At 59.8% G+C, this 19,009-nt stretch overlaps 1 protein-coding gene across 4 annotated transcripts in view; it reads left to right on the forward strand.

Annotated features, from left to right (window-relative positions):
• Positions 1 to 10,899, forward strand: part of PAK4 (p21 (RAC1) activated kinase 4) — a 43,087-nt gene extending 32,188 nt beyond the window's left edge. For 3 of the 4 annotated variants that reach the window (XM_026010087.2, XM_072752123.1, XM_026010088.2), the window contains exons 2-10: positions 211 to 284; positions 1,546 to 1,804; positions 4,594 to 5,052; positions 5,247 to 5,684; positions 6,959 to 7,092; positions 7,316 to 7,442; positions 8,465 to 8,590; positions 9,326 to 9,460; positions 9,905 to 10,899. In XM_026010087.2, the coding sequence (XP_025865872.1) occupies positions 1,601 to 1,804; positions 4,594 to 5,052; positions 5,247 to 5,684; positions 6,959 to 7,092; positions 7,316 to 7,442; positions 8,465 to 8,590; positions 9,326 to 9,460; positions 9,905 to 10,060 (1,779 nt within the window). In that variant the 5' untranslated portion in view covers positions 211 to 284; positions 1,546 to 1,600 and the 3' untranslated portion in view covers positions 10,061 to 10,899. The remainder of the gene's footprint in view (positions 1 to 210; positions 285 to 1,545; positions 1,805 to 4,593; positions 5,053 to 5,246; positions 5,685 to 6,958; positions 7,093 to 7,315; positions 7,443 to 8,464; positions 8,591 to 9,325; positions 9,461 to 9,904) is intronic. The other variant, XM_026010090.2, reaches the window with a different exon arrangement.
• The last annotated feature ends 8,110 nt before the right edge of the window (positions 10,900 to 19,009 follow it).

Below are 19,009 nucleotides of genomic sequence, written 5' to 3' on the forward strand. Positions count from 1 at the left end.
ATCCCAGCCCAGTGCATTTCCCCTCATCCTCTGGGTCTTAGCTTGCACAGCCTCTCTTCGGGGAAGCCTCTCCTGACCCCAGCCCTGACCACCCTGGGCTGTTGGAGGCGATCTTGGTCACCACTGTGTCCCTAGCAGCAAGCTCACAGGGCTGGGCACAGAGCAGTGACCAATGAATGCATGTGTGAATATGTTCTTCCCATTTTACAGATGAGTAACCCGAGGCCCCGAGAGGAGACATCACCTGCCCGAGGGCACTTCTAGCCCAGCCAGCATCACACCAGGTCTGTGGGACCCCAGGGTTCCTGTGTGGGACAGGGGAGTGGGACCTGGGCCCCCCCCTCCCTCGGACACTGCTAGGAGTGCTCCTGATGATCAGAGCCACAAACATGGACAGGGCCCTCACTCTGTGCCCTGCTCTGCTCCTGCCAACCCTGTTAATCCTCACGGCAGCAGCACAGAGAGGTTAAGTCACTTGCCCACGGTCACACAGAGTAAGCGGCAGAGCGAGATTTGGGCCCTGGCTGTTTGACACCCCTTCCCGTCACCACCCTGCGCTCCCTGTGGGACACCATCGCCCCTGCGGCCCCTTCGCTTTTACAACTGGCTCCCATTGAGCATTTATACGGTGCCTGGTACTTTCCGAAGTATCCATCTAGAGACCACAGACCCCTAAAGACGGGGATAGTCTTGTCTGCTAGTAGCTGCGCGGTGGGACTTTCCCACTGTGTGCTCCCAGTGAGGAGCTCCCTTCTCTGAGCCTCAGTCTCTTCATCTATAAAGTGGGAGTGTTCAGGGGGGCACTTGACGGGATGAGCACTGGGTGTTATACTATATGGTGGCAAATCAAACTCCAATAAAAAAATATACATTAAAAAAAAACAACAACTGGGAGTGTTGCCATGAGGCTCCCAGAGGCCGGGCATAGGACAGGGGACTGTGTAAGCAGTTGTCGAACAAGTCACCAAAAGACTCAGTCACTGAGCATGGACTGGGGGCCAGGCCCTGTGCTGGGTATGGGGTACGACACGGGCACATGGGGCAGATGAGACCTGGCATGCGGTGCTGATATTCTAGGGCTGGGGGGTATAGACATCAAACTGGTAAACACAAGAAACGAACAGCAGAGCTTCCAGAAGTTAAACATGCTGTGAAGCTTTGTGATGGAAGGCTAGCGGGGCACCTCTTTCACTGAGGGTGGTCAGGAAAAGAGTCCCCGACAACTCTTAAGACCTACAGGAGGGGAAGAAGGAGGGGGCCATGTGTGGATACTGGGGAAGAGTGTTCCACGAGACGAGAACAGCCAGTGCAAAGGCCCTGAGGTTTGAAAACCAGTGTGAGTGAAGGGGACGTGAAAGCAGAGAGGTGACAGGGGCAGGTCATGTGGGGTGGGCTGCAGGGAGGACTCGGCCCCACTTAGATGGTTCACAGGGTCCCTTGGGCTGCAGGTGGGGATGGGAGACCAAGGAGACAAGGAGGGGCCAGGGCAGGGTCAGAGGAGCAGAGAGAAACGGCCGGGTTCTGGTGAGCGGCCCCCTCCCGCAGGCCTGCTGATAGGAGCCCAAGTCTGCGCCCTCGTGGTGCTGAGAGCCTCGGCACCATGTTTGGGAAGAAGAAGAAGCGAGTAGAGATCTCAGCGCCATCCAACTTCGAGCACCGCGTGCACACGGGCTTCGACCAGCACGAGCAGAAGTTCACGGGGCTGCCCCGCCAGTGGCAGAGCCTGATCGAGGAGTCGGCTCGGCGGCCCAAGCCCCTGGTGGACCCCGCCTGCATCACCTCCATCCAGCCCGGGGCCCCCAAGGTATGACCCACCGCTGCCTCTCCTGCCCCACACCGAGCCCACAGGGTGCCCCTGCGCCCTCAACCCCATGCTTAACCCTGGGACCGACCCCTCCTCGCTGCCTGCCAGACACACATACCCCAACCCTCTACCCTGATCTTCACCCCCCAGTGCTAACCTCAATCCCTCCACCCTCTGACCCCTCCCCTTGCCTCACAACCCCCACCTTGACCCCTACCGCAGACCCCCCCCACCAGCCTCCTTGTCTTGAGCCTCCTCTCCCTGGGCTCTGTGCCCGTCCCCAGTACCAGGAACTTGTCCTCGGGCAAGGGCCAGGCCCCCAGGGTCGGGGAGGGGGGGGTCTGGCTGGGCAGCCCAGGGGAGCTGCTGCCAGGGAGTCTGGGTGAGCTTTGGGGGGAGGGGACACCTGAGCTGAGCCCTGAGGGCTGAGGAGGCGTCTGTCCCTGGGCAGATGGAGAGGAGGTGGGGCTTAAAGTGGAGGAAGCAGTCTGTGCAAAGCCCTGGAGGTGTTTTTTTGGGGGGGGGCCCTCCTGCCATCTTGAGCAAAAGGGTGGAGTGGCGATTTGAACCAGGGTCTGTTTCCACAGCCCACGGGCCTTGAGCCCGTTCCCATCTGCGTGCGCACGGCAGGGCGTGGAAGCCAGCCCTGAGCGCGGACTTCACCCCGAGGGCAGTGGGAACCAGGAAGGGCTGAGGGCACGCGGCCAGGGTTGGTCTGGGGTGGAGACGGGTGTGCCGGCGTGCGGGCCCCGCGCCTGGGGACCGGCCTGCGGCTGAGCCCCCCTCTCCCGGTGCCCAGCCCGGTGGCCCGAGGACGCCCTCCGTGATCAGCGGTGGGCGTCGGTGCCAGGGCCGGGGCTGCGGGGGCGGGTAGCTCATGCCGGCCTTCTGAGTACTTTGAACTCTTTGCCGCGGCTTAAAACAGCAGAGACTTCACATCCAAATCTGTATTTCTGGCTTCTGCTGACTAATCGCAGGGGCTGAGGGGGTGGCGGCCACCGCGGACGGGGCACTGACTCTTCTGGGCCCGCAGGCCCCCCCCAGCCCTACTCCTTCCATCCCCTGGCTGGCCTCCTGGCTGCTCTGTGCTGGCTCTGGCCTCCCTAGGGGACCCTAAAATCTGACCCCTGCCCATACCACCGGCGGTGAGCCCTGCTTGGGCCTGTGTCCGCCAGGAGGAGGAGGCACCTTGCCTTGATTCACACGAGGGTGCGTGTGGGCTAGCGCTGTATGGGGACCCCTCTGGGTATTTGTTCGCTGCCCTAGACTGGGAATCTCCCCTTGGCTGGGTCCTCCCAGACCCACCCCCGGCCCCCAGGGACTTCTCGGCCTCTTATTCCAGCACTAGGGTCTGACCAGGTGTCTACCTTGCGTTACCTGGTGCCCGGGCAAGGCTGGGCCTCCACGCCCGCGGCCAGGCCCAGGAAGGTTGGCGGTGTTGGAGGTGCGTTTTGTGGCATCAGTTTTTTGTGCACAGTACAGGGGGCAGTTCTGGCTTGAGGATGTCTGGCAGCCCTGGGCCCACATCCCCGCAGGCCAGTGAGGGACAGCAGAGGGATAGGGGTGCATATTCTGCTCCCCGCAGCCCCCTCCCAGCCCTCCTCCCTCCCTCACTGGTTCAGCCAGTGTTTCTTGAGCACTCTCTGCATACATACCACTGTTCTAGGTGCTAAGATGTAGCAAGAGCAGAAAAACAGGCAAATACAACAGCTGCCCTCACGAACATCACACGGTGGGGAGGGGGGGTGTGCAGGCGATGGTCAGTGTACGCGCGCTTCACGGCAGCTGGTTTCAGGTGCTCCAGAGAAAGAGAAGAAAGGGAGGGGGAATAGGGAGTGTTAGGGGCTGCCCTTTTAGAGTCCAGGTGGTCAACCAAAGCTTCCCCCTGAGAAACTGAGTTTGGGCAAAGGCCTGAAAGAGGAGGACGGGGAAGGAGCTATGGGCATACTTGGGGGAAGGTGTCCTAGGAAGAGCGAACAGCCAGTGCAAAGGTCCTGAGGTGGGCAAGGAGTGCCTGGTATGTTTGAGGAGCAGTGAGGAGCCCTATGTGCCTGGAGTTGAGTCCAGGGGGGCGGGGGGACCCTGGAGCTTTGACTCAGTACTCAAGGGAAGAGGTGGCCATGACCTGGATCAGGGTGGTAGACTCAGCAGCTGGAGCTGGGGTCAGTTAGGGACACACGGTACATCCACCGGGCCCCGTGGGAATTCGCATTCGCCACCACTGCTCCCAGGGCACTCCTGCACTGCGGTCCTTTCCGACTCTCCCGGACTCCACCTCGGCTTCCAGGGAAACAGAGCATGGGTTTGGGGTTAACAGCCCGGCGGGCTGCAGAGGAGGAAGTCCAAGCCATGCCCTGGCCCTACCATCGTGTAATTTGCAGCTCTCCAGGGCTGATTATGGGGTGGCGTGGGCTCTGCACTCCTTCCTCTCCTGCCCATGGGGCAGAGACCGGCCCCCAGCCTGGAGAATAGAAGAAAAGATGGGATGCTTCCTGGGGGGGGGGGGGGGGGGTGGCCAGCCCAGGGGCGACAGCCTGACCCGTGGGAGGTTAATCCTTTGGCTTCCTTCCTGCGAGATGGACATCCTGGTGGTGTGGGAGGGGCTGCAGGGGCCTCCCTGGTGCTGCCCCCACCTGCCCAGCCCCATCATCACCCCATGGCATTTCTTCATTCCGTCTCTGTCTTGTCTCTGTGTGTATTGTGTTGTCCTGTCCTTGTGTGTCGGATACACGTCCTGTGTCCTCCTCTTCCTTGCCCGGCCCCCATCCCGCCATTGCCCCGGACCCCAGACCATCGTGCGTGGCAGCAAAGGCGCCAAGGATGGGGCCCTCACGCTGCTGCTCGACGAGTTTGAGAACATGTCGGTGACGCGCTCCAACTCCCTGCGGAGAGACAGCCCACCGCCACCTGCCCGTGCCCGCCAGGAGAACGGGATGCCCGCAGAGCCGGCCAGCACGGCCAGAGGGGCCCCAGAGAAGGCGGGCAGCCAAGGCCGGGCCGCCGGTCGCAGCGAGGCGGGTGGCAGCAGTGGCGACAGGCGGCGGGTGGGGCCAGAGAAGAGGCCCAAGTCTTCCAGGGAGGGCTCAGGGGGACCCCAGGAGTCCTCCCGGGACAAACGCCCCCTCTCTGGGCCTGACGTCGGCACCCCTCAACCTGCCGGTCTGGCCGGTGGGGCCAGAGTGGCAGCTGGTCGGCCCTTTAACACGTACCCGAGGGCCGATACGGACCACCCGGCCCGGGGTGCCCAGGTAACCAACCCCCCTGCCCCAGGACCTTCCACTGCCCCTTTCTCCAAGACTCCCCCTGTTCCCTCCCCACCAACTCCAGCCTGTGCCCAGCCCACCGTCCATCTCCATCCTGACCACCGTGTGTCTGTCCCACGTAGGGAGCAGAGCTGGCCCTCCCACCCCTCACTGACAGCCACCTCTCTCTTCTGTTGCAGGGGGAGCCTCACAACCTGGCCCCCAACGGGCCTTCAGCAGGGGGCCTGGTGGTCCCCCAGTCTTCCTCCTCCCGGCCTCCCACCCGAGCCCGCGGTCCCCCCAGCCCGGGAGTGCTGGGCCCCCATGCCTCTGAGCCCCAGCTGGCCCCTCAGGCCCGCCCCATCGCTGCCCCTGCCGGCCCCCCGGCCCCTGGGCCCCCCGGGCCCCGCTCACCACAGCGGGAACCCCAGCGAGTGTCGCACGAGCAGTTCCGGGCCGCCTTGCAGCTGGTGGTGGACCCCGGCGACCCTCGCTCCTACCTGGACAACTTCATCAAGATCGGCGAGGGCTCCACGGGCATCGTGTGCATTGCCACGGTGCGCAGCTCGGGCCGGCTGGTGGCGGTCAAGAAGATGGACCTGCGCAAGCAGCAGAGGCGTGAGCTGCTCTTCAACGAGGTGGGCCCCGGGCCCCCTCCTGCCCCCGTCTCACCCTCCTCGTGTCCTCCCCCAGCTGGTTTTGAGGCCCGTGCTGGTCCAGGCCCTATCAGGGGGAGGGTGTGAGAAGACCGTTCAGCACTGGGGGTTCCCAGGGCTTGGGTTTGAGCTTCCTTCTCTCCTTACTGTTCACACCTGCCCGGGCCATCACCCCCAGTACCCACCACTGCATCTCTGTCACACTCTTAGCCTCCCCAGAGCCCCTCTGTGACTACTGAGTCCCAAACTGACCCCCAGAATCTCTCCCTCGGCCCTGCCCCTCCCCTGGCTCCCTGGCTCAGAGCACATTAGCCTCCCTGCAGCCCCATCCTCTCCTGCTCGGCTCTGCCCTGGGTTGCTCATGGGCACCCCCAGGGTAACCCCACACAGCAGCTAAAGGGCTTTCTTGGACATGCAGGCCTGCCATGCCGCTCCCCCTTTTACTGACCCTGGCAGTTCCCCTGCCCCGCCCCTCCGTGTCTTCAGGATAAAGTCCTGGCCTCTGAGGTCGAGCTTCCATCAGGGTCCTTGGTTCTGTCCAATCTCCGGCTTTGGTCCTTGGGAGCGTCTGCCGGGGAGCTTGTTACAGGGGCAGACTCCTGGCTCCTGCCCCGGAGGAATCTGTTGGAAGCAGCCCCTGGACTCTGACACGGGAGTCTCCGCTTGTCAGGCCTGGAGGTGGTCTACACTCTGCCTCTTGCCTCCTGGTCCCTCAGCTGTCCCCATAACCCATCCCCTGCCCCCCCCCCCCCAATACTACAGGGCTCCAGCTGCGCTGTCAGCGCTCCAAGGGAACCCCTGCGAGTGTCGTGTTCCCACCGCCCCCAGGCTGCCCGGCCAGGCCTCCTTGCCCCTGAAGTCCATGCCCCCAGCCTTTGATTCTGCCCATAACTGGTACCTGCTTGTCCTGCCGTCTCAACCCCGTGCTTACACGTTCCCTGCCTGCCGCCCTCTCCCCACACCAGCCTGGTCAGCAGGGCCACTCAGAGGCGAGCTCAGGACTGGTCAGGGAGCAGGATCAGAAAACGGGGTGTGGGGGAGCGCACCCTTCAATGCGGGCATCAGGGTCTCCTGGCTAGGGCACAGGGGAGGGCAGTCCAGGAAAACCCCCAATGAGTGGCAGGGACAAGCAGGACTGGGCCTGCACAGAGGCTGAGCCCAAGCCCGGGGAAGGAGGGGAGACAGGAGGCCTGGTGGCCGGCTGGTGGCTGGGTTCGAGGCAGGGGCTGGCGGCGCTGACGCGGCCCGGTGCCCAGGTGGTGATCATGCGGGACTACCAGCACGAGAACGTGGTGGAGATGTACAACAGCTACCTGGTCGGGGACGAGCTCTGGGTGGTGATGGAGTTCCTGGAGGGCGGCGCCCTCACCGACATCGTCACTCACACCAGGTACCCCTGGGCAGGCGGGCACCCGGCCTGCTGCCTCCCCAGGTCTCCGGGGCTGCAGCGTCCCCCATGTCCCCTCAGACTTCTCCCAGGACAGGATGGAGTCCCCTCAGACCCCTGGGGGTAGGGCTGTGTCTCGGGAGGCAGGAGGGCTGCATCCCCCTCGGGGCCTCTCCCCCCTCCCCTCCCCGGCGGGGCCCCGGTTGCTGACCCCCACCCTGCACAGGATGAATGAGGAGCAGATTGCCGCCGTGTGCCTGGCCGTGCTGCAGGCCTTGTCTGTGCTCCACGCGCAGGGAGTCATCCACCGCGACATCAAGAGTGACTCCATCCTGCTGACCCACGACGGCAGGGTGAGTAGCGGGGTGGCTCGGGCTTCCCCTGCCTCTCCCCGGCTCCCCTCTACCTCTGACCCCCCAGTTCAGTGGCTTGAGGAGTTGGTTTGCTCCTCCCCAGTCAGTGGGGGGCAGCATCGTGCACCTGCTCATGGGCTGCGGGGTGGGTGGAGGCTCTGCCTTCTGCACAGGATGTGGGAACTGGAGTCCAACCCGGGGCCCAGAGAGGGTGGAAGGCATCTGAGTGGTGGCCGTGGCCCCCACTCCTGTCTCCTGACTTCCAGCCTGAAACTCTGTCTCTGAGCTCCCTGGATGAGCCTCCCAGGGCCCAGAACCTACATTTACATTCTAAGGGTGGGCGTGCTTTCCTGTGGGAGGGGGTCCTTGTGGTGATTTGCCTGCCCTCCCCCAGGAAACTTAAGCCATTCAGCAGAGGGCCGGGTAGGGCTGGGCTCTCTTTCCCTGGGAGTCGCAGTTGGCGTCCGTGAACACCTTGAACTGGCTACAGGTGTGTTTGGGGGACATCCGTGAGCCTGAAATTGTGTGCAGGCTGTGTGTGTGTGTTTCCAGGGGGCGAGAAGATCCATACGAATCCTCAGGAATCGGAAAGGGGCCCATGGCCCTGAAACAGGTGGAAATGCGTGGGTCTGACCATGTGGTGGTTGCAGAGTAGGCCACACCCCTCATACCCTCGGGGGCAGGGCTGCGCTCAGGGACGCAGGGGCCCAGGGCACAGGCTGTGGGAGCCAGCTGGGGTCTCAGTCCCCACACCGTGTTTGGTACTGTAGGAATCGGGCATTTCCACCAGAAGCCCCAGGGCAGACCCTGCCAGGAAGGCAGCCCTGTGACCTTGGGGAAGTGACACACCTGGGGGCCCCCTGCTGGGGGGCTGTGGACCTACCCAGTGGTCTGGCTCTAGCCTCTCGGCCGCAGAGTGCAGCCCCAGCACGTCCAAGGCCAGGGAGTTCACTAGGTGAGCACCTTTACTCCCCCTCCCACCTCCAGCACCCCTGACCCCCACTGCCTGTGCCCTGTTGCAGGTGAAGCTGTCGGACTTTGGGTTCTGTGCCCAGGTGAGCAAGGAGGTACCACGGAGGAAGTCACTGGTTGGCACGCCCTACTGGATGGCCCCAGAGCTCATCTCTCGCCTTCCCTATGGGCCAGAGGTAGGCTGGAGCAGGCCGGGCTTGGTTTACCCTGTGACAGTCTGGAACAGCGGGAGCCTGGGGGTGGAGTGGGGCTCAGGGTGGGGAATGGGTCGCTGGGGATGGTTTTGTGCAAGAGGTAGGGCATGCATGCATCATCACCGATGAGCCAGGCCCAGTGCCCTGACAAAACCAGCTCAAAATGTGGAAGCTCCAGGTCCCAAGAGCTGTAAAGTCAGGGGCAAGTGACAGGCTTCAGGCCCAGCCATCCTGTGCCTTGTCCCTCCCCAGCCCTGACTTACCCCGTGTAGTCTTCACTCAGGCAGACGCTCCCCTTGTCGGGGCAGAGATGGCCGGGCAGCTCTGGGACGCGTCCCCCTGCCTAGGAGTGCCACGGTTTTCCCGGATACTTTGGTTAAAGTCAGAGTGGACTCTGGTGGGCTCAGCTCAGGTCACGTGCCTGTTCGTGAACCAGTTGCTCTGTCCCAGCAATGCTGGTGAGGCGGCTGGTCACAGAGCCCCGGATGATCCACAGACTGAGGGAGGGAGGGGCGCTGTGTGGGCAGAACCCTTCAGAGGGTTCCCTGGGGGAGGGGTGTACGAGTCTGGCAAGCTGGGTGTCAGAGAGGGTGTTTGGGGCCCGAGGGTTCCAGGAGCAGGGAGGCAGAGGCAGAGCCAGGGGCCAGCCCTGCGTGGCTTCCCCCAGCCCTGGCCCGGCCCCGCACAGCTCGGCCCTACGTCCCTTCCCCACCACAGGTGGACATCTGGTCTCTGGGGGTGATGGTGATCGAGATGGTGGACGGGGAGCCCCCCTACTTCAACGAGCCCCCCCTCAAAGCCATGAAGATGATTCGGGACAACCTGCCACCCCGACTGAAAAACCTGCACAAGGTGCGCCCCACCTGGCAGGCAGGTGGTGTGGGGGAGGTGACACTTCATCTGTGTTGGGCTCCCCACTCCCCATCCCCACGGGTCCCCTGAGCCCTCACCGCTGCCCCACCGTGGTTGTACTTCGGTTGGCTGGTTGAGCACACCCAGCACGGCCAGAGCCCTGAGAGGAGCCCTCCTGACAGACGAATCACCTGGGGAGGCGGGGCACCTCCAGGGCCCCGCTGCTGTCACCTCCTCCAAACCTTGAAAGAGGAGAAGAAATGAGCCCCTGGGGTCTTTGGACTTGGGGCCAAGTTCTAGACCCTGGGCCCTCCTGGCCCCCTGCCCAGGTGGTGGATGTTGTCAGCCCATTTGACAGAAGAGGAAACTGAGGCCCAAGGGCAAGTGAGCAGTGGAGCCGGCACTCAGACCCCCCCACCAACTCTCTCCCCCACCTCCCGGCAGGTGTCACCATCCCTGAAGGGCTTCCTGGACCGCCTGCTGGTGCGTGACCCGGCCCAGCGGGCCACAGCGGCTGAACTGCTGAAGCACCCGTTCCTGGCCAAAGCGGGCCCACCCGCCAGCATCGTGCCCCTCATGCGCCAGAACCGCACCAGATGAGGCCCAGTGCCCTGTCCCTGAACCAAAGAGCCCCTCGGGTGACCCCTGCCCTGCCACAGGCCAGTAGGGGGCCGGCCCCCACTCCTCCCAGCCTGGGAGACGCTCCACGTGGCACCACCCTCCTGGCCAGGGGTGGGGGAGTGTGCAGGACCCTACTACTGAACTCCAGCTTTGATTTTGTGACTTTAAAACAAAACAAAACACAGGGACTCGTGGGAGCAAGCGAGGGTCCCCGGACTCCCCACCCTCCGGGACAGTCCCTCCCTGCGTCTTCCTGTCTTCCAGGAAGGACAGGCGGCCCCCCCATCACTGGAAATCATCTGCAGTGGGGGCTGCTGTGGGTGGAGAGAACACTACGAAAGGGGGGTGCGTGTGTGCGTGCGTGTGTGAGTGTGTGCACGTACGCCCATGCAGGAGGTCCAGCTGCTCTGTCCTCCAGCCTGCGAGTGGGTGTCTGAGGCCTTGCCTGACATACGGCGCAGCCCCCGGCCCCCCTGAGCCATTGCGGGGGTCGATCATGAATGTCTGAAGAGTGGCCTTTCCCCATGTCCTGCACCCCCTTTCTGTGGCTGGCTGGGGAGACGGGGACCAGGGCCTCCCGCCCATCCCCAGCCTCTGCAGACGACTACTGCACCTGGACAGCCTCCTCTTTTCTAGAAGTCTATTTATATTGTCATTTTATAACACTCTGGCCCCTGTCCCGACCTGGGGACAGACGGGGCAGCCCCAGGGACAGAACCACCGCTTGAAGAATCAGGTTCCTGTCCCTTTGGCGCAGCCCCACCCCCACCCCACCCCCTCAAGTTAGTTTTACAATTAAATCGTTTTCTTGTTTCGTGTGTGTGTGTGTGTGTGTGTGTGTGTGTGTGTGTGTGTGGTGCATAGGGGCCCCTCCCTGTCCAGGCCATCTCGGTGTGGAATTGGGGAGAAGGGCCCGAGGATTGAGGGAGGGAGGCCTGGCGAGCCCCAAGATCCCAGCCCATGTAGGGCAAGAGCCGTGTCTGGTCGGGGGGTGGGGGGGGGAAGCCCCAGGTCAAAGCTGCCAGTAATGCCTGCGACATGGGACCCCGATTCGCCCGCCCCCTGGCCTGCAGAGAGCCGGTTAACCAGAGTCCGTGTGCCATGATGCCCAGTTTGCCACATCCGAGATTTGCTGGAAGCTTCTTTTAGAGGTTGTCTTGAGCATGTTCAGGAATGATGCTTGATGAGCTGATGGTAGGAAATTGGTCACTGGGCAGGTGGGCTTTTGAGGAATCGGCTAAGGTGGATGGATCTGGAACAGCGAGCTTTAGGGACACCCACTGGCCTTCCCTCCAGATCCTGAGCCTGGGTCTCCCTGAGGGGAGAAGGGAATTGGCTGACACCCAGGGGACCACGCTGCCCTTGTGTTCTGGGCACTGACCGCCCCAGGCTGGTGCTGAGCTTGGACTGTGTGGGTCTCCCCCAGAACCTGAACGGTGGCGGGTGTGGGGGCAGCAGGGGCCTCCTGGGGACAGCGGCAGAGTGAGCAGCGATCCCCACTGCCTCGGGCGCCTGGGACCTCAGCCTGGTTCGGAGGCCGAAACCTGTAGAGACTCAGGCTTGGGCCACACCTCCCGCTCCCCACTGTCACATGACCCACCCCAGATGGGGAGCCGGGTGTGCGACCAGGGCTGGCCAAGACCGGGCACAGTCTGGTTGGGGACTCAGAGGCTTAAACATACCCAGGGAAGCAGCTGCTGCCGTGGATGGATGTGTTGGATGCCTGGGAGGAGTTGTTACATCTCTGGGAAGAACGATGCCAAGATGGGTATAAGGAGAAACAGAAAACAAGAAAAGACCAAAGTCACACCCCCCCACACAGACACACCAAAGAAAAGCTTCGGGCTTGAATGTTTTTACAAATGAGTCCTACCAGACTTTGAAGGATCAAGTAAATCCCACCTTGTACAAATTGTTCCAGAAAACAGAGAAGGGAGAGCAGGCGGACTCCCTCCAGGGGGCTGGTGCGCCAGGGACAGCGCTCGGGGCACCCCGCTCTCCGCCTGGGGCCCCGGGGCGCTCCGGGACGCGCCGCCTCGGGCGAGGGGCCCCGCTGCGACGGGAGGGCGGCCTGCGGCGGATGCGCCTCCGTTGGGCCCCGTGGCCACTGCTGTGATTGTCACCTTCCGTCCCCATCAGTGCAGTTAAAGGATGGTCTCGGGTGGCCTTGAGAGCGCTCGCGGAGGCCGCATCTGCAAGGGGTTCCCACGGCTGCAGCGAACCCCCTCCAGGTGTTCCAAACGGGGGGTTAATACAGGGCTTGGTTACAGTGTCGGCAAGGCTGGGCAGCCAGCGGGGCCCGGGGGGCTAGAGGCTCAAAAGGGGGCACCGCCACCGAGGCCCCCGAAGCCTCCGGGCTGCCGGCCCCCTCCCGCTCCTGCGTCCCCTCCGGGCAGGCCCCCGCTGATCCCCGCTGGCGACGGGCTCCGCGAGGGCAGGAGGCGACATCCGCCCGGCCTGGCTTCGTCCCCACGTGCCCACCTGACGTGGCGCCACGCCGGTAGTGCTACCTGGGCTGCAGCAGGGGGCGCTGTGCTCGGGCCCGCGACGGCCCAGGAGGGGAAGCCGGGGAGGTATTCGCCTGACCCACGAGGAGGGAGGGAAACCAGTCAGACCAGCGGTGCTCCAAGTGCGGCTCCCGGACCAGCAGCAGCCCGGGGAACTTGCTGGAAATGCAAATTGCCAGGCCACGCCCCGGGCTGAATCAGTGGTCCCAAAGGAGCGGGAAAGGCGGCGACTCCCCTTTAAGGACACGACCCAGAGGCCGCGCGCCATTGCCTCATTGGTCACAGCCCGCTCACGTGGCTGCACCTGGCAGCAAGGGAGGTTGGGAAACGTAGTCTTTCTTCTGGGCGGCTGGGCATCTGGCTAAAAATTCTGTTACTGTAGAATTGCGATTTTCTAACCTTCACTAGACCCACCGGGCTTCTCCAGAGAACGGAGAGGCAGCCCCAGGTGTATCCAGCATGAGCTTGAACATGATAAGGATGGCCCCGCAAGACAATGAGGGGAAAATAGATAGTTTCATAATAGTGGGGAAATTGGTTAATCTGGGGGAAAAAAAGAAAAGAAAACAGAATCCCTACTTAACACCACAACAAAAGAACCCCACTAACCATGTGTGGCTTTTGAATTTTAAATTAATGAAATAAAATGAAACATTTCAGCCCCTTAGTTGCACTAGTCACATTTCACGTCCTCCACTGTCACTTTTAACCAGCGACTGCTAACTAGATGGTACAGATATGAGACCTTTCCATTACCTAAGTCCTCCTGGAAAAGGTTTCTCTGATGGATTATACATCCTCTGAAAGACAAACTATAAAGGTGAGAGAGGAAAATGTTTGATGACCAGCAGCAGAGAAGGACTTCTTAAAACTCCAATAGAACAAATCATTAAAAAAAAAAAAATTGGACTTTGTTAAAATTTAAAACTTTTGTTCAAGGAAAGACATCATGGGCAAATGTAATAGGCTTCAGAAAGGGAAAAAATATCTGCAGAGTCTAACAAGGATCAGATTTTTTTTTTTTTTTTATGAGAAAAAGAGCAACCCAAATAGAAAAATGGGCAACAGGTATAAACAGGCAACTTATAGAAGGAAAAAACCCAAAAGACCAACCAGGGTGTGTGCCCAAGGGCTCAAACTCATTGGAAATCGGAGGAAGGCAAATTTCAACAAGCTGTCATTCTAACATGAGTCTGGTAAAAAATTGAGTCTGGCTTAGTCAAATAAAGCATTGCACGTAGGTATCTGGCAATAATTCCTCTCCTGGGTGACTTCCCAAAGAAATCATGGGACTGTGTGGGAGCGTGCACAAGGATGTTCACTGCAACAGTGTTTATGGGATAGGAGCTGGAGGTGGCCTGGGTGTCCTTTCTAGGGCAGCAGATGGGAAACACAGGGATCGCGCACACCAAGGACTTTGGTGCAGTCATCAGGAGCCAGGGACCGAGTGTGCCCATGGGGCAGGGGAGCCAAACCTGTGATGGTAAAAGCAAAATCAAGACCTATGCTACCAGCCCACGTGTGTCGATTACAAATTATGGACATAAAACAAAAACACTCATTTTACAAGATAAAAAAAGAGACAGACTCACTTACATAATAGAATGGCTCCCAATGGGGAGGAAGGGAGAGAGAGAGAGAGAATAAAGAGAAAGAATCAATAAACATGAGAGGGGTCTCAGGAGGAATAAAGACATTGAAAGTCTGTCCTACAAACAGAGGGCAACCCTCTTTGCTGTGGATTGGGGCCTGGTCACAGGTATTGAAACGAAAATCATCAGGGTGATCCTAATGTGCAGCCAGGATTGAGAGCAGAAGCGCGGCTGTGGGGCCTCCCAGCACTGTCTGCCGCAGCATCACTGCTGGACTCAAGCCTCACACCCGCCTCCTGCCATCTCCCCAGAGTTTATGAGGGGCCCGGGGAGCATCTCATGCCTTCCCCCTTCTTGCAGATGTGGAGACAGGTCCACAGAGAGGAAGGACCCACCCAGGGCCTGGGAGGGCCAGGCCTGAAGTCTTGGATCCCTCGTTGGTTTCCGTGGAAGACCTTGAGCTGGGCAGCGAGGCTGCAGCATTGAGCAAGACAGACACGGTCCAAGGAGGCTCAGACCCTGATGCCCTGGGGCCAGCTGGGTAACACTGGGAAGCAGGAAAGCGGTGGCACACATGCCCCTCTGAAGAGCAGTCACTGCTCGGGTCACTGTAGCCTTGTAGAGTTTGGCCTCATGGTGCCAAATGTTCTGATTTTTCTTAAGAAATTCCCATTTTGGGGAACTTGGGTGGCTCACTGGTTGAGTGTCTGCCTTTGGCTCAGGTCCTGATCCCAGGGTCCTGGGATCAAGTCCCACATCGGGCTCCCTGTGGGGACCCTGCTTCTGTCTCTGCCTGTCTCTGCCTCTCACTCTGTGTCTCTCATGAATAAATAAATGAATGAAATCTTTGGAGAAAAAAAAAAGAGATCCCCATCTTCACTCAAAAGCTCTTGAATCTTAAAGATAGGCAACCAACTCAGCGCACTAAACAACAGCATGTGCACCCAGCAAAATCAAGGTAATAGTTCACATTCGTCAAAACAGTAAGACAGTGGGGACACCTGGGTGGCTCAGTCAGTTGAGCATCTGATTCTTGATTTCGGCTCAGGTCCTGATCCCAGGGTGGTGAGATCAAGCCCTGTGTGGGGCTCTGCACTCAGCAGGGAGTCTACTGGAGAGTCTCTCCCTCTGCCCCTCCTCCCCTCTTTCACTCTCTCTCTTCTCTCTCTCTCTCTCTCTCAAATAAATAAATCTTTAAAAAAAAAAAAAAAAAAAAGCAAGACAGTGTCCAGGGCCTCACTGAGCACCTAATTTACCTCATTTAACCCTCTAGTGCATTGAACGGTGCCCCCGCCACCTCCAAAAGTTAGGTCCACATGGAACCTGTATATTCAACCTTATGAGGGGAAAGGCCCCCCTGCCTCATGGACGCGATGAAGCTCTTGGAGATGAGATCACCGTGGATTATCTGGCTGGACCCTACAGCCAGGGACAGCGTCCTTAGAAGAGAAAAGCAGGAGGTTTGCAATGCCCAGAGGAGTCAGACACGGGAGGGCTGTGGTAGGAACTGAACAGCGCCGGCAGCTCCCAGACGCCAAGAAAATCCTCCTCTTGAAGCTTGAGATGGGCTCACCCCTTGATTTTGGACCTTGGCTTCCAGGACCTGGAGACAACACCTTTGGGCCTGTAAGCCCCCAGGTTCATGGCAATTCATTAGGGCAGTTCTAGGAAACAAATGCAACCCTCCTGGGGCCCCTCCTCTGAGCGCGGACCTTCCCCGTCCCATTTTACAGCTGGGGAGACTAAGGAACAAAGACGTGAAGTTACCAACCAGGGGTCACATAGCCAAAAGGTGGAAGAGGTGGGATTTGAACCCAAGCACAATGGGCCTGAGAGCCTCTGCCCATCCTCACTGCACCCGAGGGGCCGTGTGGGCCCGTGGCTGGGGGAGCTGGGGATAGCTCACACGGCCTTTCCAGAAGACCAGAGGCATCTGCAGAAGGTTGGGGCCACTGGGTGAAACAAAAGGAAACTTTCTCCCTTTCTTCCCCTTCTCTTCCCTGTTCCTTTATCTCTGACTTTCTCTCTCTCTCTCTCTCCCCCTTATTCTATCGCTAATCACACTCAGTGTTTGAGCAGGTAACCCAAACCCATGGTGCAAAATGCAAAAGATTCCGAAGAAGAGTAAATTGCAAGATCAACCTCCCTCCCCTCCTCCCCCATTCCCAGCCTCTGGGTCCCTCTCCCCAGAGGCGGCCACTGTACAAGTTCCTTGGATCTCCTTCCAGAAATGTATATACGGACCAGGAAAGACCCACCTGCATATGCAGGTCATGTCCCACTTTGCACAAATGTTAGCATAACATCCACATCCTTCGACATCTGCCTTCTCCCTCTTCACACTGTCTTGGTGGTTCCTCCTTGGTACCTTGCTTCCCCCCACCACCTGCCACTGGACTCCCATCTGCCCTCTGTTATCTCTAACCTTCTAGATCCTTCCTTGCCTCTGGTCAACCTTATCCCCGGCTCTTTCTCTTTCTTTGTCTCTTTCTTTCTCTTCATCTCTGTCGCTATGTCTTTGCTTTCCTTCCCACCACACTCCTCTCCTTCTCTTCCTCTTTCCCTCTGCCTCCTCCCATATCTCTCCTTCTACCCTAGCTCGTCCCCGCCTCTCTGTCACCCCCTGTAGGATAAAGCTGGCTCACCACATCCTTCCCAGGGGACATTTGTGGTTTATATTTGGGGAAGGCAGCTGCCACCCAGATAACCTGGGTGGCAGCTGCCTTCCCTCCTGATGTGGCTGAGCTTCCCCACCCCCACAGCCTTGGTGGAAAACCTACCATCTATTTCTCAAAGACCCCAGTGCCTCCCCTCTGGGATCCCCACCATTCTCTCTCTACCAGTAGGATTGGGTCCTGGGGGTGATACTAGTTTTGCAGCGGAAGTGGTGGGAGCTAGACTCAGGCAGGTTGAATGTGATTCTTTCACCGGACAGAGCCTCGTCCTCCTGCCTGAGGCCGGACTTCTTGTCTTCCCTGCTCAGCAAACAAAACAGTCAGTCTGTGTCAGCCCTGAGCTGAGGACAAACAACAAAAAAAAAAGACCAAACCCCAAACCTGCCCAAGGCCCTGCCCTGGTGAGGCTGACATAGTCATGGGGTGACACAGTTCATGACCAAGTGAACAGATCCACGTACTCATAGGTATTTATAAATCATACTAAGTTCAAGAAAGAAGAACGGGGTGGGTGTGACTATAGAGAATAGCGGGGGGAGGGGAATTGACCTTGGCTGGGGAGGGCCCAGGTTGCTGTTTATGGAGCAATGATCACAAGGAATAAAGCCAGAAGGGCTGTGTGTTGTGAAGAGGTGACATCTGAATGGAGATGAAGGCAGCCAAGGAAGCGTGGAGTGGAAGGCCTGGTAGGCAGAAAGCACCGCATATGCAAAGGCCCTGGGGTAGAAAGGAAGTTGGAGGATCAAGGGCCAGCAAAAACACGGGACACCATGAGTGTGGGGAGAGCGTGGGCCACCGCGGGTAGCACTGTGGGGAGGAGTTAGCCCCAGATTATAGATGGGAACTAAGGCTTGAAGAAGGAAAGCTCGTCACCCAAGGACACACACGGTAAGGGTGGGGACTGCTGAGCTCAGGCAGCCTTACCCTCTTAACCACCAGGACAGTGGTTCTTAGCGCGGGATCCCAGACCAGCGTCATGTCTCGGCCCACCCCAGAACTACTGAATCAGAAGGGTGGGAGTGGGGTCTGGAGCCCAGCAGTCTGCAATGAACAAGCCTTCTAGAAGATTCTAACACATGGTCAAATTTGAGAACCACTGAGCCAGGCTCTCCTGCCTCCCCCAGTGTTGTTCCTGTCCTCTGAGGGATCCCTGTCCGCCGTGGGTTGAATGGCAGTCCCCCAAAAAGACATGTCCACCTCCAGGTCCCCAGAACCTATGGACGTTACCTTACCCGGAAAAGAGGATTTTTTTTTTAAGATTTTAAAAATTTATTTATTAGAGACAGAGAGAGAGACACACACACACAGGCAGAGGGAAAAGCGGGCTCCATGGAGGGAGCCCGACGTGGGACTCGATCCTGGGACTCCAGGATCATGCCCTGAGCTGAAGGCGGCGTTATACTGCTGAGCCACCTGGGCTGCCCAAGGATTTTTATAGATATAATTAGGTTAGGGACCTTGGGGTGAAAAGATCATCAGGTGGGCCCTAAGTTCAATGACAAACGTCTTTACAGGGGGACATTTGGGAGGAGGAGGAGGAGGCAGCGTGACCACAGGGGCAGATGTGGGAGGGATGTGGCCACAGCCATGGAACACGGGCAGCGCCCAGGGGCCGGGAGAGGCGAGGAAGGCTCCCCCTGGAGCCTCTGGAGCGAGGGACGCCCCGCCGACCCCTTGATTTCGGACTTCCGGCCCCGGAACCACAAGACGATACATTTCTGTGATTGTAAAGGCGCCAGGTCCGCGCTGACGGGCTGTGACAGCCCCGGGAAGCTACCACGCGGTCCAGCGGGCGGGACAGACCAACAGACCCCCGTGTGACCTCCTGTCCGGCCCAAGAGGAGCCCAGTGCCCCCTTCATCCTGCCCGTGCCCTGAGGGCTCCGAGTCTCCCCGGGGAACCTGGAGCTGCCCCGTGTACAGGGAGGGAGCAGGGTGTGTCCAGAAGGATCGGGAGCAACCGGTGACCTGGAGGCAGGCCCGCTAACTAGAATCCCGCCTAACGCCTGGGGGGCTGCGGAAGGGGGTGAGGAGAGCAGAGCCGTGGCCAGGTGGCTGGTGAGAGGGATCACCCCGGGAGTCAGACGCTCGCCTGGGGAGCCTGGACCCCAACCTGAGCCGCCCTCCCTGGGATGCAGACTCTGGTGGCCACGCG

The sequence above is a fragment of the Vulpes vulpes genome, chromosome 1 (assembly GCF_048418805.1).
Source record: "Vulpes vulpes isolate BD-2025 chromosome 1, VulVul3, whole genome shotgun sequence".
NCBI classification, from domain to species: Eukaryota; Metazoa; Chordata; class Mammalia; order Carnivora; family Canidae; genus Vulpes; species Vulpes vulpes.